General features: G+C 50.3%; 7 protein-coding genes across 7 annotated transcripts; 3 read left to right on the top strand and 4 right to left on the bottom strand.

The window, feature by feature from the left end:
• Positions 1-228: 228 nt before the first annotated feature.
• Positions 229-5,015, top strand: EURHEDRAFT_518798 (RecQ family helicase MusN; the record flags this gene model as incomplete). Its single annotated transcript, XM_040786722.1, has 4 exons — positions 229-634; positions 699-4,279; positions 4,337-4,415; positions 4,474-5,015. 4 exons carry the CDS (start codon positions 229-231, stop codon positions 5,013-5,015), a joined length of 4,608 nt encoding a protein of 1,535 aa, XP_040634615.1.
• Positions 5,016-5,186: 171 nt separating this feature from the next.
• Positions 5,187-6,543, bottom strand: EURHEDRAFT_526669 (uncharacterized protein). The gene is made up of 2 exons (XM_040786997.1): positions 6,232-6,543; positions 5,187-6,173 (listed from the first exon to the last, which is right to left on the bottom strand). Exons 1-2 carry the CDS (start codon positions 6,412-6,414, stop codon positions 5,307-5,309), a joined length of 1,050 nt encoding a protein of 349 aa, XP_040634616.1. The 5' UTR covers positions 6,415-6,543; the 3' UTR covers positions 5,187-5,306.
• An 848-nt stretch (positions 6,544-7,391) lies between these two features.
• EURHEDRAFT_406499 (telomere maintenance protein PBP2) lies at positions 7,392-8,885 on the top strand (the record flags this gene model as incomplete). Its single annotated transcript, XM_040780463.1, has 3 exons — positions 7,392-7,853; positions 7,913-8,807; positions 8,863-8,885. 3 exons carry the CDS (start codon positions 7,392-7,394, stop codon positions 8,883-8,885), a joined length of 1,380 nt encoding a protein of 459 aa, XP_040634617.1.
• An 87-nt stretch (positions 8,886-8,972) lies between these two features.
• Positions 8,973-9,846, bottom strand: EURHEDRAFT_509701 (uncharacterized protein; the record flags this gene model as incomplete). The annotated part of the gene is made up of 2 exons (XM_040785924.1): positions 8,973-9,585; positions 9,666-9,846. 2 exons carry the CDS (start codon positions 9,844-9,846, stop codon positions 9,095-9,097), a joined length of 672 nt encoding a protein of 223 aa, XP_040634618.1. The 3' UTR covers positions 8,973-9,094.
• A 506-nt stretch (positions 9,847-10,352) lies between these two features.
• Positions 10,353-14,986, bottom strand: EURHEDRAFT_406501 (FG-nucleoporin NUP159; the record flags this gene model as incomplete). Its single annotated transcript, XM_040780464.1, has 3 exons — positions 10,353-14,107; positions 14,163-14,856; positions 14,924-14,986. 3 exons carry the CDS (start codon positions 14,984-14,986, stop codon positions 10,353-10,355), a joined length of 4,512 nt encoding a protein of 1,503 aa, XP_040634619.1.
• Positions 14,987-15,588: 602 nt separating this feature from the next.
• Positions 15,589-16,531, top strand: pup1 (proteasome core particle subunit beta 2; the record flags this gene model as incomplete). The annotated part of the gene is made up of 3 exons (XM_040785071.1): positions 15,589-15,714; positions 15,768-15,815; positions 15,884-16,531. 3 exons carry the CDS (start codon positions 15,589-15,591, stop codon positions 16,529-16,531), a joined length of 822 nt encoding a protein of 273 aa, XP_040634620.1.
• Positions 16,532-16,692: 161 nt separating this feature from the next.
• On the bottom strand, positions 16,693-21,002 carry EURHEDRAFT_534029 (class I SAM-dependent methyltransferase; the record flags this gene model as incomplete). Its single annotated transcript, XM_040787274.1, has 6 exons — positions 20,705-21,002; positions 20,530-20,621; positions 20,303-20,464; positions 19,551-20,235; positions 18,689-18,947; positions 16,693-18,600 (listed from the first exon to the last, which is right to left on the bottom strand). The coding sequence occupies exons 1-6, from the start codon at positions 20,728-20,730 to the stop codon at positions 16,693-16,695; spliced, it is 3,132 nt and encodes a 1,043-aa protein (XP_040634621.1). The 5' UTR covers positions 20,731-21,002.
• Positions 21,003-23,196: the final 2,194 nt, after the last annotated feature.

The raw sequence follows: 23,196 nt of genomic DNA on the forward strand, positions 1-23,196 counted from the left end.
TGAAAGTTGAGCCTAATACAGCAGCTAAAAGCATATATATACCTTTATCGCCTCAGGTATAAACTAAATCACTTCACCGTCCACGTGATGACGCGTCGAAACGCGTTCCGCTTTTTTGGGTTTGGTGTGATCTAAAGTCGAAGAGCGACATACGTCAAAAGAGTCCGGCACGTTCGCAGGTTGTTGAATGAGAGCGCCGCAGAATGAATAAAACCGAAACACGCCTCTATGACTAAAAACAATTTAGCGACTCACCTCAAATGGCTTGTGAAGCAAGGCCCTTCGCTCTACCCCTCTTTGACACCCTCCGCACACGAGACCCGGGACGATACCAACACTCGGAACCCTGTTCCAGCACAACCAATTTCAACTTTAGGTGAGACAGGCGCTGGTTCGATTGTTGGCAGGGAGAGTGATTTGGAGAGGATACCGGGGACGATTGTCGAGGATACGGGGAGCAATGAGGCGTATGCCGACACGAATATGGCACGATTGCAATTCGCTCCACAGTCGACGAATAAACCTCAGCTGTTGAGCTCTTCTAAGACACCCTTCGAAAGGACTCCTAGGAAGTCACTTGAGCGTATTTCCGAGAAATCGCCTACTGCATATCGGGGTGTGCGGCCTCATAAAGGTGCGACTAAGTCAGGACAAATGAGTGAAATGCGCTTAGAAAGGCTAACAGATGTCGGAGACAGATAACGATCACGACATGTCTCCTTCGTCGCAAAGCTTTTTCAAAAAGTCTACAGTGACCTCCATTAAGCCCAAACGCACCTCTAGCCTCGATTCACCGGCACTGGATATCGATGCCATTGACTTGACAGGCGATATTGAGCTGCCCGCAGCTCCGTCATCTGGCACGGTAGAAGAATTTGGCGAACCGCGTCGGCTATGGACGGCAGATGCTGCGTCTCGGAAAGAACCCGACGGGAAACGAGGGAAGAAAAGGAAAAGCGATGAATACAAATCCGATCTTTTGTCGCCAAGGAGACACGCTCCAAAAGTCCGTTCGCCATTAGCATTAAGTAAATTTACGGCTTCCAAAGACCCGACACCACATGTTTTTCCCACGGCACACCGCCATACTCCTTCACCAACCAAGCAGTGCGCTCGTACAGAAGACCGGGTAATTCGTGATTCCGACGACGATGGCGACGATGGCGATGATGACCTATTTGACGACTGGATACAAGAAGATGATCCGATCCTGGAAAACGACGATGGGCTGTATCCGGCTCTTCCCGAAGAGGATCACTCGGATAACCACGAAGATGGCAGGACATGGGAATCACCGAGACGGACGTCTGCACCACCATTCAAAAAGGACGATTCCCCGATCCCAGCTATTAGATCTCCCGCTAAGAGGCCATCGTCCAACAAACAAGCAAGCCCTGAAAGAACGCCTACCTATTCATCTCCGCTTCCGACCAGCTCCCAGGCTCCGCAAGATGAGAATATCGTGCAATTCTTAGAATTCTCGGTTGATTCTCTAAATAATGCAATCACGGAGCTCAAGGGTTCGCTTACAAAGAACGCAGAGATCGTATACCAACAGGCAATGGAGGGCGTACCAGCACTTGAACTCATCACCGTCAACAAAACCCTCAAAGGCCGGATAGAGGCTATTGAACAACTAAAACAGAAAAAAACTGCACACAAGGCTTGCCAATCGAAGAAAGACAGTTTAAAGAAGTCGCTCATTCGGGCTATATCTGAAGGAGATGACCCTTCGACAATGCCTGAACTTGCGGAAAGTCGGGCTGTGTCTACAGAACTAGGGCAGATCGAGGAAGCAATGCGTGATCTTCTTTCACAAGCTGACATCCTCGACATGGTTTCACATTCTTTGGCCTCCACAACACCAAAACCTAGTAGTGACAGGTTTAATCGTGATACAGAAAGCAGTGCCATGACTTCTAACCGTGCGGGGAGCCCTCTGTTTGTGTCTCCTGCGCAACCAACGTCAACCAACATTATGTCCCGAGCGGGCGTCTCAGCTCCTGCAATGGCACCAGTTTCTAGAACAACAATGGACAACGACGTGTCTGCAGTATTTGATTATGACGAGCCGATGAGTAAAGGAGAGGATTGTTTTACGCGCACAATGGGTTTGCCGTCGTCTCCCGCTTTTGAAGCAGATGAATTTGACTTGGACGCGAATGACGAAGATATGTTGGAAGTTGCCGGAAATTTCGAGGGCAATCGATCTCCCGAAGTTGATAATTATGCATCTCACGGCCGCAAGGTTTTTGGGGAAACATCTGCAAATGCTATCCGCGTTCTTTCGCCTAACAAGTCACCGGTTCGGACCGCTCTATGGAATCAACATTCATGGTCAATGGATGTAAAAAATGCTTTGAAGGACCGATTTCATTTACGGGGTTTTCGAATGAACCAACTCGAGGCTATCGATGCTACTCTGTGCGGGAAGGACACATTTATTCTGATGCCGACGGGTGGAGGAAAGTCATTGTGTTATCAATTGCCCTCCGTTGTATCCAGCGGCACTACCCGCGGGGTCACGATCGTGATATCTCCATTGCTGAGTTTGATGCAGGATCAAGTCGACCAGTTACAGAGGCTTAAGATCAAGGCCATATTGTTGAACAAGGATACCAAAAAGGAAGAAAGAACACAGGTGTTGAGCACTCTTGCTCGCCACGGGGCGGATGAGCATATCCAGCTGCTCTATATAACACCAGAAATGATAAACAAAAACCAGGTTCTCAATAGAATCCTGGAGAGTCTTCACAGCAGACAAAGACTTGCACGGATCGTCATTGATGAAGCTCATTGCGTTAGCCAATGGGGACACGATTTCCGGCCCGATTATAAAGAGCTAGGACAGATTCGCAATCAGCTGCCGGGGGTTCCGATGATGGCATTGACTGCTACGGCAACGGAAAATGTGAAGGTGGACGTCATACATAATCTCAAAATGGAGGGGTGTCGAGTATTTACGCAAAGCTTCAACCGCCCTAATTTGACGTACGATGTGCGTCCGAAGCCAAAGGGGGCTGAGCTTCTGGACAGCATTGAAAACATCATCAAGACATCTTATCGGAACCAATCCGGCATAGTCTACTGTCTCTCAAGGAAGGTTTGTGAGAAAGTTGCGGAAGCTCTCCAGGAGAGAGGAATCAAGGCTGCTTTTTATCATGCGGGTATCGAGACAGCCAAGAAAGCGGAAGTACAGCAGCGTTGGCAGTCCGGCCGTTATAATGTCATAGTCGCAACCATTGCTTTTGGAATGGGGATTGACAAGCCAGACGTTCGATTTGTGATCCACCATAGCATCCCAAAGAGCCTTGAGGGCTATTACCAAGAAACTGGACGTGCTGGGCGGGATGGTAAGCGTTCTGGTTGCTACCTCTACTATTCCTACAAAGATACGTCGATGATAAACCGCATGATTGACAGCGGTGACGGTGATTGGGCACAGAAAGAGCGGCAGCGCAAAATGTTACGGAACGTCGTCCAGTATAGCGAGAACAAAAGTGATTGCAGACGGGTGCAGATTCTCGCCTATTTCAACGAGTACTTTCGTCGCGAGCATTGCAATAAATCCTGTGATAATTGCAAGTCAGATTCGGTTTTCGAAACGCGTGACTTCTCCGAATACGCTTCTTCCGCTATCAAACTAGTGCGTCATTTTCAAGAAACGTTAAATGAGAACGTGACCCTACAATACTGCGTGAACATCTTTCGTGGTAGCGTGAAAAGACCTAGGTCTCCCGATCACCGACAGATTCCGTGGAATGGAGCCGGCTCAGCTCTGGAGCTAGCGGAGGCGGAGAGGCTTTTCCAACGACTACTCAGCGAGGGGGCGTTTAGAGAACACAACGTGGTCAATGCCAGCAGTTTCGCGACCCAGTATCTCAAATTGGGCCGACGCGCTGCTGAATTCGAGAGTGGCCGACGTGATTTGAAGCTCCAAGTACGGCTCTCACCCAATAAAGCAGCACGGTCAACTACTCGCACCTGTCCAGGTGGAAATGACGATCAGCCGATGTCCACGAACGTGTCCTCGCCTGTCCAGTCAGCGAATCACCGTCGTCTGGCCAAATTCCAGCACCGGGCATCTAAAGACGAAGATTCTGACGGCGAGGATAGTGATGGTTTTGAGAGAGTCCGGGTTGCTGGCAAACCGCGGCAAGAAAAGAAGCGGAGCTTGGGTCCACCGATAACTGATGATGGCGATTTCTCTCGTCTTGACCAGCTTCATCAGGCCGTTGCAGAAGATTTTATGTACTTCGCTAAGCAAACTTGTCAGCAGGTGAGTTGCCCAGCATGATTACTGCTATCCATGGCAAGACATACTGACCCATAATAGATAATGATGGAAAAGGGCCTCCGTAATCAACCTTTCACGGATGGTATTCTGCGTAAAGTAGCCATACGGTTGCCCAAAGGTAGGACATCTCCTTGCCTCTCTAAAGCGCTTTGATGAGATTACTAATAATCAAATAGATCTGTCTGAACTTGCTGCCATTCCTGGAATCGACACTGACAAAATTGCGCGATACGGGAACAAGATATTGGAGTATGCGAAAAATACACGGCGCCGGCTCGCGGAACTCAAAAAGGACGGCGAGGATGCCGATGGTGTTGTTGCGGACCCGAACCATACCAATGTCATCAATCTTGACAGTGACAACGAATTTGGCGGCGATGATATCTTCGAGGATCAAACATCGGGCCTTTTCGACTTGGACGAAAGCAACACCGTCTCTAGTCGGTTTTTCCCCGAACAACCACCTCTATCGCATGATTCGTCGGACGAATTTCAAGATGCTGTTTCGGAACAAAGCGGCCCTAAACCCCGAAAGCGCCAGCCTGGCAAACGATCACGCCGGAAAACCCCTTCTAGCTCGGGATTCAAAGCGAAAAACTCGAAATCGAAAACACCAAAGTCTGGTTATGGTATGAGTAATCGCCCTTCATCATCTCGGAAACCTACGAAAGTAAAATCTTCTAATTCTACGTCCCGAATCCCCATAATGCCTACTTGAATTGTTTCTATTTGTCTTTTGGTTGCTAATTACATGATGATATCCCTTTACGTGGTTTGTGTGGCGTTTTGCGTGTTGCATTGTTCACGACCCGATCATTTTTGTTGTATCCCTAGGCATTGTATTGGTAATTGACTCCCAGCCTTTGCCTTCCTACTGGTACTGCGTGTTCTTGAAAAGTGATGAATTCGTGGGCTATATACTGTGGCTTCAATGTACAATTCGAAGGATTTGTTTGATCAGATACTCATATCTGTCCATTGCATTATATAGACTCTTATTGAAATAAACTCAATCGCTCAAAGAACGTCCAAAATCAATCAACCGTAACCGTCTAGCATCACGAGGGTGGAACTGGGCGACCTTCGCTCTCACTAGAAACCTGGGGGCCGCTGACTCTCGAGAGATGTTAATATACGAATTATCGGCGTCAATCAAGGAGTCAAGAAGCGTATTCATTTCTGCTGCCGCTGCCTCCCTTCTATTAGATGGGCTTGATTGTTGATCGTTCTCTCGCCCTGATTGCCGGCGCATAAGCTGATCTATCCGTTGCTGGCCGCCATCCTGATCTGTATTCGAATCTTTCGGCTTTTTAGGCTTCCCGTGGTTTGTGTAGCCCGCCTCTAGCGTGGTATCGGGGATTTCTAGTGCATCTCCAACAGTCGGTCCCCCTAGACCTTCCGCGGCAAGCATCGCAGCCAGTTGTTCGTCAACGAACTCATGCAAAGAAGCTCTCAAGTCGGCCGCATCTTTGTCAAGTTCTTCATTTTTCGCGCGTTTCTGCTCAATGAGCTCCTTCGCAAGCTGAGATGGTGATTTCTCCTTCTTCCTAGATTTCTCGTTCCGGGTCTTTGCGATTCGTTCTTCTAACCCCTTCCTGATCGCCTGGGCATCATGCAGGTTTGCTTCTTCAGTCTTTAAGCGTTGGCGGTTGGCGGAGAGCTTCTCTGTTGTCATAGAGATTGATAATTTGCTTTCTTTTACCAGCTGGGATATCTCTTCGATGGCTAGTAGAGATGGTAACGGGGATCCTGGTGTGGGCAATTCGTGTTCTGACCCTAGGAGAGAGTCATATGCTTTCTTGGCTCTTCGTACTTGGGATAGGCGGGATTGGGAGTCCGCGCCTATGCTTGAGAGTTCGAATGTATTGGAGGTATGCTACTATAGATGTTAGAGGTCTTTATTCTTGGTTGAGGTGCTATGTTCACAAGCGCACCTTCAGTTCATCATCTTGGTGTTTGACTTGGTCTTGTAGTTCCTTTAATGTCACATCCAACTTCTGGTTATAATCTTGAATAGATGTATGGTCAAGTTGTTGCTGGTAAAATTCATCTTCTGCTTTCTGACGCCTTTCCGAAAAGTGCTGGATCTTCGTGATGGTCTCCTTTGATACATCCATGTCGCGTCAGGAGCGTCAGGAGCGTCGATGGTTCTCGGAACTTCATACAAATCCAATCAAGCCCCGTGAGCCTAGAATTTTATTTTCAGATTCCGAATAAGCTGGCGCGATTAAGCGTCAATACATGAGTGTTCATTGTGCAATGTTCTAACCGTTGATGCCGTTTGATATCGCCCCACGTGATCCTACACGCGCGTTTCCCAACTAGGCCTAGCTTGATCCCGTGCCCGGCGCCTGCCCGACCTCGTCTTGCAACATCATCTCTTCCTCCTCGCGCTTTCCTTCTGTTATTGCTCATTCTTCATCGGCTCCGTTCCGTTTTCAACAGCTTCTTTGCTCTTACCATCTTTGTCGCAGCGTATTTCTCGCTCCGACGTTCTCGATTACTTGTGTTCCTTGTCATTGGACTGAGATCCGATAGCTCCCCCCTTTTCAGGTTGTGTGGCGGATCATCTGGCTTCTACAGCGTTAGGAAAATCTCTTGCATTTTTGTGGGAGAATTAAGACTAGGGCGCCAGGTTTTGGCTATTTGTGTTTCAAGACTTCATTGTGCTTTCCCTATTTGCCTACTCTTTTCCCCAGCGCTCAGATCTTCACCACACCCGTCAACCTTTAACCTCGCTCGGACCCTGAATACTCCTTCATCTCTCCAGTACTTGTATTCCGCTTCATCGCACCAGACTCGAGCAGCCTATCACGTCTGCTCAAGTCAAAACCCAGCATATACACTTCTCCTTTCGTCGACCACCTCTCCAACCTCACACTTTGCACTGCACGATCACCAGCACTTCCCAATCACACTTCAAGCACCAGATTCCCTCTCCCGTCGATCGCCAGCACCAGCAGGTTTTATTGGGAATTCCTGGTGTACATAATCGATCAAATAAAAACAAACAAAGACAAGAAACGTTGTTTCTCCTGACACTACGGCTTCTTTCGTAAGTCAAGCAAGACTACTGCACAGCTGAAACAAAATCATGTCTGCGTCGCCATTGCAATCGACCAAGCGTCCCTTGGAGGACCCTTCGTCGCCTTCGGGCCCCAATGACCAGCCAGAGGCCAAGCGTCCTGCTCTGGACAAAGTAGTTAAGGGCGACGAGACTGAGGTCGCTTCGGCCGATGGCCAGGGAGACACTGTTGTTCCCGATGCTCCCAACGGTAAGGGTGCCTCTTCGGAGACCCAGCCCATTCAGTCAACTGCTTCTCATTCAGAGAGAGCTGGCTCTCAGTCGGACAGCCGTCCTCAGGATGAGTCGAGCTGGATCCATATCCGTGCTGTAATTTCGAGCCAGGAGGCTGCCACTGTTATTGGAAAAGGTGGGGAGAATGTGTCCCAGATCCGCCGTCTGTCGGGAGCCAAATGCACCGTTAGCGACTACTCTCGTGGTGCAGTGGAACGTATCTTGACCGTCAGCGGTCCTCAGGATGCTGTTGCTAAGGTAAGTTGCAAATTGTTTGCTTCAATCTCTTACCAGTAGATAATGCTAACTGAATCTAGGCTTTTGGTCTGATCATTCGTACCCTCAACAATGAACCCCTTGATGCTCCTTCCACTGCCCAGTCCAAGACTTATCCTCTGCGTTTACTAATCCCTCATATCCTCATCGGTTCTATCATTGGCAAGGCCGGTGTGCGCATTCGTGAGATCCAGGAGGCATCCGGTGCCCGCCTGAACGCTTCAGACGCTTGCCTTCCCTTGTCTACTGAACGGTCTCTCGTCATCCTCGGTGTTGCTGATGCCGTACACATCGCCACCTACTACGTCGCCGTGACCCTCGTTGAGCAGCTTACTGAACGCTTTGGAGGACCGGCAGCTTCTGCGTACGCTACTCGGAGCGGTGGTCCCGCTGGAGCAGTGCCTGGTGGCATGCAGGTCGTGCCTTACGTCCCTCAGCCGGCTGGTGGTCAATACGGTCACCCCGAAACTTTTAGGAGACATCACCCTCACCCCAACCGCGCCGCAGCAGGCGCTTACGGTGTTCCTTATATGCACGGCCAGCCTGCACCTACGCCTGTCGCACAACCCATGCCCTACGGTCCTACCCCTGTTCCTGCCGCTGCTGCTCCTCACGCCGCATACGCCGGAGCCGGCCCGCAGGGTCCCACGCCTTACGGTCCCCAGCCTGCCGCGGCGCGGGGTGCTCCGACACCTGCGGCACCAGTTGGTGGAGTTATGCCCGGTCAGCCATTAACACAGCAGATCTACATCCCCAACGATATGGTCGGTGCTATTATCGGAAAGGGCGGTGCGAAGATCAACGAGATCCGGCATCTGAGTGGTAGTGTGATCAAGATCAATGAGCCGCAAGAAAGCAGCAACGAGCGGTTGGTCACGATTACCGGTACTCAAGAGTGCAACCAGATGGCACTCTACATGCTATATTCGCGACTTGGTGAGTGACCCCGCATTGTGTCAAGAGAAGTGAGCAGTAGCTAATTCTATCACAGAAAGTGAAAAGCACCGTGTCTAGAGAAGCTCTAGTGCGTAATATAAACGGATGTGGTTCTCTAAAAGTCATACTTTATGGTGGCCATAATGACTTGGTGTGTTTCTTCTCGGGTATATCGTTTATGTGTATTTTATTGAAGGCGTTTATTTTGTCGCTACATTTCTCAGTATCATAATAATGAGGATTTTCTTTAACAAGATACAAGGCTTGGATTACAACACGAAACAAAATCAAATCTTCTTGAAGCTAACATGTTTCATCTTCAACCCCTCAACCGGAGACAACGCCTTCTCCCGAATCGGCTGAATCGTCTCCTTAAACTCCCTCGTCTCTCGAACAGCCATATGCGTCTCCACGCTCTCCCACCCAACAGCCGCAAACTGCACAAACGCCCGTCCCGACGGACTGGCCGTATGCTCCACACCACCCGGTCGGTCCACATGACCCATAGACCACGAAACAGGCCTCTTCCCCTCCTCTAGTTTCTCCGTCAGAGCAGTGCGGAAGTCAATCAGATTCTGGTTTAGCGCGCTGTGCTCGTCTGGGTTCAACGAGGTCGGGAAGGAGAGGGCTACGAGCTCGGTGACGGGGTTGGTGGTTAGAGTCTCGGTGTCTGTGAGGGAGGGCACGAGGGTTGTGTAGAGGGTTGTGACGGAGGTGTTGGGTTCGAGGAAGGGGGCTAGTTGGGCGGAGTGGCTGGCGCCGCGGGCGTCGGTCCAGACTGCATCACATCGTTAGCATCGCATCCTCTCATTTTCTCCATCGATCTGAATGGATAGGTATGGGGGAAGGGAGGCGTACCAATAATCCAAGCAACAACACTCTCATCCTCGACCGTGCGCCCCCATGCAGAGCTATGGTATCCGCTCTGTTGCTTCGTAGCGTTGAAGACTTTGAGGAGCTCATTTCCTTCGTCGTTGGGGCCTTCGGGCTTGACGGTGGGTTTTAGTTTGAAGAAAATGAATTCGGCTGTTTGGGACATGTTGCTGTCTTTTTTTTTTTTGTAGCTTGTGCGGGGTTTGCAGGATGTACAGAGTGATATGCAGATAGCAGGACAAGCTTTGGTTGACAGGTGGCAGGAAGGTTAAATTGACTGTACTGAACTTGAGATAGGTGGTTTTGTGTTGTTTTTCTTTTTTGTGTTCAATTGAGAGATTGAGGAAGAAGAAAGATGTTTGTGCTCTGCTGGGGAGGTCCGTATTTGAAGTCGAGTGTTGGCTGATGTCACTGGGATGATGTCAGCGCTCTTTTTGTGATGCTATCACTGAATTATGAGTAGACCTGATATGAATACAAGGCGAAGAATGGCTCCATCATTAAATGTTCATATTGAAGCTGATGATCAAAAATTAAAGAGAAAATAAGAGAATCTTGCACTTTATGTACATACAAACACAGGCTCAAAATCATTCATTCCCAACTTCAGTCAATCCTCATCCTCGTAAACCTCAAAAAAAAAAAAAACGGACCATGATAATAACGATAATCCTACATATCCTCCACACCTCTCACTTTTTCTTTCTTCTCGCCAATAGCCTTCTTCAAGTTACCCACAAGATGTTGTCTGCGAGTATTCTTGGCCTTCCACCGCTCACTTTCCTGCTTACCAACCAGATCCCCAGCATCAGTGCCAACGCCCTCGACATTACGAAGTCTGCTTACTCCTGCAGATCCGGTAATGCTGGAGCGGAAGTTCACGCTCCGCGACGCAGATTCTGGCGTGTGGTAAGCGCTGAAACTACCGTCGAGAGACCCCCGAGAGCCCGGCGTAGTGGGGAACGTCCGCATGCCCTTCCTGGGAGTCGTAAACGGTGATCCCTCGCGGCTACGGCTGACAGAAGGTGCGGTGGTGTCGATGCCTAGTTTCTTGAGCTGGACTTCAAGGACATCGATGTCGCCGCTCTTGTTCTCGGCCATGTTCATCATTGTGGCGATGGTGGATGTAACGGCTTCGACTGTTGGGCGCTTTGCGGGGGCTGCTCCGTCGGCGCGAGGGGCGTCAGCGATTTTAGCGCGTAGGAGGGATACTCCTCCTTCCAGGTCAGCTAACCTGGCCTGGAGGGCGGTGGATGCTGTTCGGAGGTCTTGCTGAAGGTTGGCTTGTTCTGCGGAAAGAGGTGCGGAGAGGATAGCTGCGGTGTCGACGTGTGCATCGAGTGTCTTTCGAATGCTGGCACATTGACCCCGCAAAGCCACAATGTCTTTACCTAAGAGGTCTCTGCAGCTGTCGAGCTTCGCTTCCACGCCCTGCACTCGTTGCTTTTGGAGAGAGCCGGCCAGCGTAACGACTGCATTATCAAGTTCCTCGATCTGCGAGAGAAAGAGCTTCTCATCCAGGACAGCGGCCGGGTTGTCGCCCTTGAGCGTCTCGATCCAGTCCGAATCATCCTGCGGCGCCTTCTGGTACAACAAGAAAGAAGCCAACGAGCGAGCGTTGATTCCTAAAGTATCCACCATGGAGTTGATATCCCGGTACAGTCTCTCGATTTGCCCAGGAATACCAGGTTTGGCTGTCTCGCCAGAGTAGTCTTGGTGGGGCAGGAATGGGTCAAGGGTAGGCACTGGTTCCAGGGGCTGAGCAAGGTCTGCACGAAGTCGTTCATCCTCGTCGTCATCAGAAAGGGCCTGCGCTTCTTCCTCCTGGCGCTGCGCCTCGGCCTGCAAGCGGGCCTGCTCTTCTTGAGCAGCGAGCTCAGCAGCATTAGGTTTTCGCTGGTTAGACTCTTTAAGCGCTGCTTTCCGAGAAGCTAGAGCATCTCCAGGGCCCTTGGGGGGACCAGAAGGCTTATAGCTGTCAAGCTTAGATGGACCCTTATGGGCTGCGCGCATCGGACTGGGTGACCGTGGGGATCCGATCTTGGCTTGAGATCTGGGTGGGAAGAAGGGCTGTTTGTTGATCTCTCCAAATAGCCCTTTAGAAGGTTGCTTCTGCTCCTCTGGTCTCGAAACCCTGGTGAACAATCCACCTGCGGGGCTTTTTTCTTCGAAGGAACTTTCCAGCGAGGCCTTCGGGCTCTGGAAATCGGTTTGGCTGATGTCATGAGTAACGTCCTCCCCACTGTCAGCGAAATCCGATTCTTCTCCTTCCTCATCGCCTTCTTCTTCCTCTTCTTCTTGCTGTTCTTCTTCCTCTTCTTCCTCGTCTTCTTCTTCCTCTCCTTCCCTTTCAGACCCCGGTTCCTCTTCCTCATCTGCGTCAGACTCATCAGGAAGAGGACTTTCCTCTGCATCCTCCGCGGGGCCCGCTACAGAGGTAGGAGTGGCTGGTTCAGGAGGCAACGGTGCCTCTTCCGCCTCTTTCTTGATTTCTGATGCCTTGGGCTTGGCAGTGAAGTCCGGTGGAAGCGGAGCCTCTTCCTTAGCAGCTGGCTTTGGTTTCGCGGCAAAGTCTGGTGGAAGAGGCGCCTCGTCTGCCGAGTCCTTGGACACATTTGATGACGCAGATGTATCGCCCGGTCCGTAGGTTGCTCTGCTTGTGGGGTCAGGAGGTAATGGTGGCTCTCCTGCTGGTGTGCCAACGGGAGTCTCCTTTGGCGACTCCTTCTTGGGGGTTGCAGTTTTCTCGGATAAAGGAGAGAAGGGGCTGGCAGGTTTGTTTTGAGTAACGCCAGGTCCGAACATTGAGAATGGAGACTTGTTGGTTTGTGCTGGTGCTGGTTCGGATGGTTTTGGAGCATTGAAAATGGACGGTGCTGCTGGTGCAGGCGGCTGTCCGAACAATGAGGGCGCTGGTTGTGGTGCAGCTTGCTTGGCGGGCTCTGGTTGTTCTGCTGGTAGATCTTCCCTGTCGTCCATAGATTCAACAGGCGGACTGGTCTTGCCAGGCGTTGACACCATCTCGTCAAAGGATGTACCCAAATTGAACATTCCACCACCAGAAGGCTTGTCAGGTTTGGGAGCATCGTTTACAGCAGTACCGTCACCCTTGAACGTAGAGCCAAGTTGGAAGCTGCCTGTACCCAGACCCTTCGATGCGTCCGTGCTGGGTGGCGGGAAAGCCGTTTTTGTATCCGGCTGGCCAAAGGCAGACGGGCCGGACAGCTTTGCGAACGGGCTCTCACCCGTCGCCGGCTTGCCAAACGAGGATTCGCCCGCTGTGCTAGCAAAAGGAGACTGGCTTGCAGTTTGGCCAAAGGGCGATGCGGCGGCTGGCTTAGCAAAAGAAGATTCCCCCGGTTTTGTGGCAGCAAAGCTAGCAAATCCGCCGCCAGCACTAGCGTTTGCAAACGAACCAAATCCTCCGCCGGAACTAGGGTTAATCCCAATAGAACCAAGACTCTTGGCAGGAGTCGATGGTTGGCCAAATGAAGACGGCTGGCCAAATGCAGGCGTCGAGCCGAGTCCAGTTTTTCCGAATTGTGATGTCCCTTGTCCTATGGTACTGGGCTTGCCAAAAGGGCTTCCTCCAATCCCCGACGGCGTTCCGAATGAGGACTTCCCAAAAGCAGCGCCTTGACTACCGCCGCCCAGAGGCGAAGGGCTGCCAAAACCCTGCGTAGTGGAGGGTTTACCAAAAGGATTGACACCTAGAGCAGAGGGGCTGCCAAATCCCGACTGTCCAAACGGAGGCTGAGCTGGAGGTTTAGGTTGTGCTTGTGGCTGCGATTGTAGTGGTGCCGGTTGCGGTTGCGAGCCAGCAGGGGCCAGGCCTTGATAAGGGATGTTCTGGCGGATAGCATCTGAATATATGAACCACCAAGAGCAAAGAATACCGTCATTGTTGAGAAGTAGGACGTTCGGCAAGGGCGTAGAGCTCTCGAGAATGTCTTCACCTTGAATGGGCGACACGACCTTTTCAGTGCTGGTGAGGTCAATTCCCAAACCGATCACAGAGGTTTCGTCAACAGAATCCTTCAACGGAAGGGATGCTCGCTTTGTGTCATCACTAACTTCGGTTGTCGTGAAAAGGTTGACGGTACCCTGGGCAGATTCGTCGTTTGACAATGGCTTATCGGCTCGGGTTACAAGGCCCACGTCGGTAGATGCGGTCGAAGAGATGACAAGGACGTCTTTCAGGTGTGGTTTGTAATCCCTCAGGCGTCCAATGAACTGATAGGCCGGCGTGCGCTTAAAGCCAAAGGGTCCGCATAATTCCGGCATTTTCTGAATCAAGAAAGGTGCTTGCTTTCGTCGTGTGATGATATAGTAGGATGACGGTGGATTCTGTCCCATATCATCTTCGGCTGCATTAGGTGTGTAGATCATTAAAAAAATGTCGTTTTCAAGCCAAGCGATAGAAGAGACTGCAGCATAGTTAGTCAAACGAAGTTATTCTGGGGTGTTATCGGCCATACTCACTGTGACATTCCCCTTCAAGGTCAGGAGGACGTGGGATAGCATCTTTCTGCGCACCATCCGGGGCCATCTGATATCCAGTTCCGTCCACAAGTCCAGCAACCAGTTGCTTGCCTTTGTTACTCCAACAAACCGAGCTAACCCCGGTTTTCAGGATCGGACCATTAGATCCCGCGACGAGATTACCCCCCTTCAGATCCGCCATAAGAAGCTCACCATTCACCGTGACGAGAGCAACAAGCATCGAGTGGGCGTCGCCGGCCGGGCTAGGATTAGGCACGACAGCTCGGAAGGTGGCGCCGTTCGTCGGGATAGACAAGGCCGGTTGCGCATTCCCTTGCAATAAGCCCGCCGTCTCGAAGACTGACAATTGTGCTCCATTTTCCGTCGTCAACACCAACGCACTGTCACCTGATGCGAAAGCCACATGTGTAGGTCGCCCCGGCAAAGGGATCGTAGTCTGCGGTTGGAACGATTTCGTCTGGATCTTTTCTTCTCCGGTCGGGGCGGAAATAGCCTTTCGCACTGATTCGGAGCTAGTTATAGCGAGCGAGTCCGGGCCGGCACCGACGACGATGCCTTTGGTGGGTGCGACAGCTAAAAGCGAGCAGGAAGGGGCTGGAAGGGCATCGGAAGGCCAGGGAATCGGGAGGAGCTGAACGTTACTATCACCGGATACGCCTTTGAAACCGACATCCTAGTTCCAATGACCTATTAGCCATGATTCAACAGACCAAGGTACATAGTGAAAACGCGAAACGTACATCCGTAAAAACATCTGAGAGCTCCGAGCCCAGCTCTATGTTTCCGCTAGGGTTGAACGCCATTCTGCGTCTGTCAAGGTTGGCTGAAATCGAATGGGAATGGTCGCCTTGGTGTCTGCTTAATCCTAGATCATGGAGAGAGCGAACGTCCTGTAGCGACGAGGAGGAAAGGAGCGACGCTGGAGTGCTTGGAGACTCCGATAGTAGAGCTACCAAGTACGCGCAAAAAACTCGACGACCTCCCCTTGACGGGAAGAGTCAAGGGCAAACAAGAAAATCGGGGAGCCGGATGCAATGAATTTGAAAGATCCGAATGCAACCAAAACGTCGTGCTTGGGCGCTCAAAGGGAGGAAAATTAACAGAGGAATGAATGAGGTCTACCAAAATGATGCTTTTTCGTGCCGACGAGGACAAAAACAGCGGATGCTCTTGATGCCTTAATGGTAAGGCATTAATGAGGCACTGATAACTTGTCGTCACTCCAGCTCGACCTCTCGCCGTCCATCGTCAACTCCCAATCACCGACGCTGCTCCAGCTCCAACTCTCTCCCATCTTCATTAACTGCTCTTTTAATCCCTTTTGTCTGACCGTCCTTAGGGATCTCTGCGATAACCCTTTTTTATTTGACCCCGTTTCCTCCGTCGTACACGCTACACCGTCATCATGGCGGGCTTCGATTTCTCCAACCACAACCGCAATGTGGCTCTCCACGCCAGAGGTGTGCCTCTTCCCAAGGCTACTAGCACCGGTACTACAATTGTCGGTTGTTGTTATGACGGGGGTGTTGTGGTATGTTCATACAATAATGGTGAGTTGATGGTCTGGAGCTAACGAGCCCGCAGATTGCAGCAGATACCAGAGCTACTAGCGGTCCTATTGTCGCCGACAAGGTACGATACAGTCCTAAAACCGACTACAGGGACATAAAATAAAGCGATCAGTCAACTGATTTCTGCAGAACTGCGAAAAACTCCACTACATCGCGCCCAAGATCTGGTGTGCCGGAGCCGGTACCGCCGCCGATACCGAATTCACAACCTCCCTGATCAGCTCCAACGTCGAACTGCACTCCCTCTCGACGGGCCGGCCTCCGCGAGTCATCACCTGCATGACCATGCTGAAGCAACACCTCTTCCGATACCAGGGCCACATCGGTGCGTACCTGGTGGTTGCGGGTGTCGACCCCACGGGCGTCGGCCTGTTCACCGTGCACGCCCACGGTTCGACAGATAAGCTCCCCTACGTAACGATGGGTTCGGGTTCGTTGGCGGCCATGTCCGTGTTCGAGTCGATGTGGAAGCCTAACTTGAGCCGGGAAGACGCGGTTAACCTCTCTGCGGAGGCGATCAAGGCTGGTATCTTCAACGACTTGGGTTCCGGCAGCAATGTCGATGTGTGTGTCATTCAGCAAGATGGACCGACGCAGCTGTTGCGTAACTACATGAAGCCGAACGAGCGTGGTGAGAAGGAGCGGAATTACCGTTTCCCTAAGGGAACGACGGCTTGGTTGAACCAGAAGGTTATCAGCAAGGAGGACATGAAGAAATATGTTGTTGTTGAGGAGGTATCTGGGGACAAGGATCTTGCCATGGATGTGGATACTTAAGTGCAGACTGTCACCATACACGATGATATTTGATGTTTAATCAATGGTTATTTCATACGAGTTTCGTCTCTAATTTCGGCATCCTCCGTAACTCCTGGCCCTAGAATCAAGACGCAGCTATCTATACATATAAACGTATACCCTCTTTCTCCTCTGGTATACTACTCATGCTCCTCAACACCCACATTCGAAACCCCATACCTCGGCCCCTCCATCAACTCCTTTGCAACATCCGCATCCTCAAACCTCTTCACCAACTCCCAAATATACAAATATCTCGTGGGCGCCACCCTCAACCCCTCCCTCTGATACCTAATAATCCCCGCATGGTACATAGCACGTATAAGCGAGGGCTTTACAGGCGCATTATGCGTCATTAGGAAATCGTAAAGCCAGTGGACGAGATGGAAGGAGCGGCGCGGGGTGAGGTTTTTAGAGCAGGAGAGGACGATGGCGAGGATGTGGATCATTTCGAGGGAATCGTGGGGATTTGGAAGGTTGTGCTGGGGTTCTGATGTTGTATTGGGGATGGTGATGGATTGGTCAATGGTATCCGGAACAGGCCAGGATTTGGCGAGGGAGATTTTGAGGGGTGTATGAGCGCGAAGAAGACGGATGAGCGTCCAGACACTCTTCGAGTCTCCCGTTTTGGCGAGATGGACGACGTGGTTGGTAAATGCTACGCTGGAGACGTCGACCCTGGATACCGTTTCTTCGAAGGAGCTGAAGAAGAGCGATTTGCTGGAGTTGTACGTGTGTAGGTCTGTGAAGAGGTCTGCGAAGGAGATTCGGGAGCGTTCTAGTCGTTGTAGGGCGTTGCGGGTGGCTTTGGTCATGTTCTTGCGGATCTTCATGTCCACAGCTAGCATCATTAGGCTGCTGAAGGGGATGTCCAGATCGTGAATGTCTTTCATGAGGTTGCTTAGGAAGTCTCCTTCGGCTACTTGTTTGGTGATGGATTCGTAACGGTCGAAGAGTTGGGTTATAGGTGCATCAATATGTTTCGAGCGTTTCCAGGGAGGTCCGAAGTGTTCACTTAGAGTTCGTAGAACCCAGAGGCGGAGAATGATCTGGTCGGTTGAGAGCTCCATAACCTCGCTGTCGGGCGTTGCAGCCTTCTGCGAATTCAAATCTAACCAGGCTGGTGAAAACATAAGAGACCTCACATCTTGAAGCTCAAACAGACAGTCTTGCCACTTTTCCAGAAGCAACCTCCTATGATGATTTTTCTCTGAAAAGGTCAGGTTTTCAGTTACGCGGATCATATACTCCGACGCGAGGTTCGGGTCGAAATGGCCCAAGAGCTCAGAGACAAAAGTTCCATCAACTTCAGAACCCATCTTTACTTGCAGATCCAACCATCGCATGATGAACCTCGGTACCCACCAGCAAGCTGAATGCGACCCTTGAGTTTTCTGGATTATTTTCAAGGCCAAATCCATGCCTGCAGCTGAGTGCCGCTGCTCCAGTATCTCCAGCCAAGCATCCACAGTCCCCGCGTCCAAATCACCATGCGTAAATATATCGCAGCGACCAATTGCATCCCACATTTGCTGGTACCAGTCAATCATATACTTCGGATTAGGCTTGACGCCACGGATCTTCGGAATTCTCTTAACAATAGCGCGAATCTCATCAGGCGGGATTGTTCCAAGTTCCAGCGCGCGAGCAATCGCACTGAGACAGCCGCTTCTCTGGTTTAAGCGGGTTTCATGATGGGCAAGATGCTCGACAGCAGCTGCATAGTTCCCCGCGCCTCTGATATTTAACGTCAAATCGTCCAGGAAACGAAATAATGATCCATCAACAGCTTTTGTACGGACCGACTTGGTGAGCAGGTAGCTCATTATTTTGCGACTGTAAGCCGGCTCATACTGCAGATTAATATCCAACTCGTTGAGGATCCCCTTGATAGCTGCCGTCGACCAATTGCTCTCCAAGTATTCCTCCAGGAACTTCTCCCGAGCAGCGCTATCACTTATTACAACTTCAGCCGGCGAGCCTCCCAGCCCACTCAGACCAGTATTCTTCTCATAAAACGGAAAAGCATCACCTAGCGGAACCAAAGGCTGCATGCCTATCAGAAAGCCAGTCAGTCCCGCGTAACAAAAATTAACCTCCAATTTTAACAAACTCACCTTGATCTTCCATATCCACCCGTGCCTGATCCTCCCCCTTCTTCTCCCTCGTATCTGTCCACTTCATATGCTCCCTCCCATTCCTCCCAAACAAGCACGAAATATCCCCCAATGGCCCAGACCCCGCAATACTCGCCAACGCCGTATTCCTCCTTTTCGCCAACCGCCTCCTCGCCTCCAACGGACCGGGAGCCCGACTCTCATACCGCCGCTGTTGTTTTCGCCCAGTATTACCACCATTCGCGAATCGTCGAAACGCCGTCGCGAGGAAATCGTCGCTAATCCAGACGTGATCGGTGATTAACGGTGCTGTCGCGGAAGAGGCATGCCTATAGGCATGCCTACCGAAGGACATGTGGGCGAGGTCCGGTGGGCATTGAATTGGCCTTCTGTTTTCGTGGTACTGGGATTGAATTGGCTCTTGTCTGCTTTCCGTCGGCTTGCTGGTGATTTAGGCCCGTCAGGTGTCGTCGATTAACGAGCGATGGTTCGTCAGAGCTCGGACCAGGTGGTTAGTCAGCATATCGGAGGGTTAGTGCCAAGGCTTGCTTTATGGTCTACGGGATACAGTTATTTTGAACGAGGGGAGAAGCAAATTGAATGTTATTTTCATGGCTCTGGTGCTGTAATAGCTACTGTTGATTCTCGCGTGTATATGAGATCGATATAAACAAAATGCAGAGCCTGCACGCCTGTCCATGCATGAACTCTCTCTAACCAGTGGTATCTTATGCTAATGCAAGCAGGAACAAGAAAGAAAAGACTAGAGAAAAGAAAAGAAATTGAGCAAGATGGAAAGAAGAGTATTACGCTTTTGTGAAGGCAACAGGTCTCCAGGTGTTGGGGTAAAAGAGGGAAAGGGCAGAGGTCAAGGCCCTTGCTCCCCAGGAAGTGGCTTCCTCCCAGTCACCACATGATACTCTGTGTAGCTATGGATGTCACGGTTCTGGATACTCCTCCTCACCTCGACGAGAAAGACCTCAATCTCAGGCTTCGACCAACCCAGGATCATCAGGGGCTTGTACGACCAACCCGACAACGCCTCGAGCCAATTGGTCTCGCTCCACGAGCCGATATTCTTCAGATGTGGATCCGATGGCCATGAATTAGTGGGCAGCATGGACTTGCGAGTCTGTACATCAACAAACCCCAAATCATTCATGAACCGGGCCATACGGGGAGCAACCCGGAACTGCCTAGGCGGATCCGACGCCTGGCCCGATCGCACATTGAGATCGAACCAGTCATACAGGGCATAATCGCAGAAGCCATCTGGGTTTCCTGGTGGCATTGTGCCATCGTCGCAACGAGGCATGGGGTCGAGCTCGTGGCATTCGATGTAGCCGCCGGGTTTGAGGTGACGCATGGCCTTGCAGAGCAAGGCTTTGTACGAGGGCAGAGATCCCGACAGGTGGGAGATGTGGATGAAGTCGAAATGGTCATGTTCCCATAACCAGTCATCTTCGGTGGCATCGTCGACGAGGAAATGGACGTTTTCGGGTACTTCTGTCGGCTGGACGGGTGAGAGGTCTGTGCCTACGATTTCGGTCTGTGGAAAGATGGATGCTAGGGGGAATCGTAAGAAAGGGTGTTCTTTCAAGAACATCAAAAGAAGGAAGAGGAGGAAGCATACCCATTTCCATCGGCCAGATACCGGAGCCCGTACCAATGTCGAGAATCCGCTGGGGATTCTCCACGGGGGCAAAGAACAAGCGACCCTTGTTGATGAGCTTGAACATATGGTGCTGCATATCTAAACGATCGAGTTCCTGCTCGTCGTTGGGATAGAGGTAGGCTATGTGGTTGCTGGTTAGTTCTGCCATCTGCTATTAATTCTTCAGCTTCGTCGAGAGAACGCACCACCCTCATGATATCTATGGTACCGCCGTCCATGTTCGATGGGATAGTCCGTCACACTGGCCGTCAACGACTGCGTGTCACTGTCATCAGGGCTGTGAGCTGATGTCTGTCTGAGAGACTGGAAACAAGTGCCATGACCATGTGAAAGTGAAGAGAAGGAAAAGAGAAAACTTACAAGTCTTGACTCGACTGTTGAGACATTTTTTCCGTTCCGTCAGCACTCCTATAGGTCAAGGCACGACAACAACGACCACATAAAAAAAATCAAAAAATCAAAAAGGGTAGGAAATGGGCTAATAGCAAAAAATAAAAGGACGCCTTCTTCGATAACAAGCTTACCTCAGGGCTTGCACTCATTCTATTACGGATGGGCCGAGTGAGCATTGGGATTGTCGGTCCAAAACCCTCTTGAGTGGTGTTGTGGGGGGGAGGAGTCAGTAGTAGGAGGAGGTGAAGTTTCTATGTGTGTACGGAATAGTACTCCTCTGTTCAGTAATAAATGTAAATAAAAAATTATAAAAATAAAAATAAAAATAAAAAATGAAGGAATATAGTTGTAAATAATAGGTAAGAGTCCGTCCGACTGGAAATAGTAAAAAGAGTCGGATCCGTTCCCACGGATCTGGAGAAATATTTAAGGTCTTTGGTAAGTTACTATAGTGTGAATCACATATACGCTCCAGGGTGCTTTAACTGGCAACACTAAGCAACCTAATGGAGGGTATATGGCAGGGAAAATGGAAAATAAGAGAATCAGTACAAAATGCTCCTTCCCGGCAGATTGGATTAAGTTTGTTGGCAGCCGAAGACGATCCAGTGGTTCCAAAAGGTGAAAATTACCCTTTTACTTTCTTTTTACACCCAGTCGTAATTCACTTTTTTTTTGGCCTCTTCTCATCCCTTCCAAGACTCTCTAGTCGGAACTTTCTGCTCTGACCTGCAGCCCCAGGTGAAATAATTCCGCTAGGAGACGGTATCCTGGAAGTCTACTCCGTACCATGACTCTAGGAAGACAAAACCCCTGATAAGTCCCGGCAGCTAAAAGCACGGGCGTTCCAGGCCATCGGGTTCAATTTCTTTTTTTCTTTTTTTTTTTTTTTTTTTCATTACGACGCACTGGAAACCGTATGTACTCGTACTCTGGATATATTTCTGCTATTTATACTCGGGTTAGTCTTCCGCGATACAGAGCACATATGGTACAATCGGGGGTCTCTGTTTACCTGCAAGCAGAGGACCGTGGTACCTCATCAATAGCACTCATAAGAATCTCCATATCTATGGCAAAGTATGGATATATAATTTACAAAGTTTGAAGCTGAAAGATCACCCGCAACCGGAGACCAATGGTTGTTGGTGCCAAACTGCCGGATACATACGCTCAGTACGTACCAAAGTTATGAGTACCCGGCGTCGACCAGAGTTGCTATCGGAGAAAGACCGGAAAGACCCCTGTTGCATTATTCGGGGTTTGTTCTGATTTGACCACGTAATAATGCTACAGTATTGTACTAACATACAGGTAGATACAGGTAGAAGAATACACGCCATACCCTTCGTGGTGCTGGAGGGCGAAAGAAAAAGAAAAAGAAAAAGAAAAAGTAATAATAAACCTCCCCTATCATAATATAACCACACTGTCGGAACACGATCTCCACCGCTGCCCACCCCGACCGATTTCTAATAGCGTTGCTTTTTTGCATTTTTCCATTCCTTGGTACGCGAACCAGACGGACAAAGTCTATCCACTAGCTGGGCCACTCTGCGTGCTCGCTGTGAACACAAATACCTTGTCAGAGTTCTCCATCGGCAGTCCCGTCTCTTTGCTATGACAAATTCTTCCCGCCGGGTCGGTTGAGGTTGGGGTCAGTTTTTTACTACATACATACGGAGTGCTAACACGGAGTATCCGTAGGCCGTGGTTGGAGAAGAAGGCCTCACTCACAGACAGAGTACATACAGAATGCACGGAGAAGTCCTATGTCCAATGCACGAATGATGCTCACCATCCGGATATTATACCCAAAGCGTTCACCACTCCCCATTTAGACAGGTCCTATTCATTCCGAAACGCAAGAGATAATAATGCATGCTATCTCGGCCGGGCCGATTAAGGAGTTGACAAGGGAACCAAGGAATCAACCCTTTTAGCCGCGAATTGCATTGATCTACAATTTTCCGTTTCGGTTTCAAGGACATAGTTGCCACAATACGAAGTGCTGCGGCGTAGTGAGCACTAGTAAAGGATTACTTTGCCTCAGGTAAACGAGACGGTTGGTAGGCCAATCTCAACGGTCGTATCTATGTGTATTTATCTCATACAAGGCAACCAGGCAACCGGAGTTCTCCGTCAACTAGTAATCAAAACCTGAGGCACCCCCTCGTTTCGCCTTTCCTTCTGGGTCCGGCATTTAATTAACTGACAGCCGTGGCACCTGTCATGGTCGGATACATACTGTGCACGGATACTGTATTCGGTAATGGATGTAGGACTTCATTGCACGGAAGACCGGAGGAAAGTTGAATTTTTAGAAATAAAAATAATACAAAATAATACCCCTGGCGAGTGGTCCGGGTACACAAGAAGCGGAACCAAACTGCTGGGACCAACTTTGTTCGGCATTCATACACGAGTTTGCTTCCCGCCATACTATAGCAGATAACTAG

This window comes from Aspergillus ruber (genome assembly GCF_000600275.1).
Source record: "Aspergillus ruber CBS 135680 unplaced genomic scaffold scaffold00041, whole genome shotgun sequence".
NCBI lineage: Eukaryota > Fungi > Ascomycota > Eurotiomycetes > Eurotiales > Aspergillaceae > Aspergillus > Aspergillus ruber.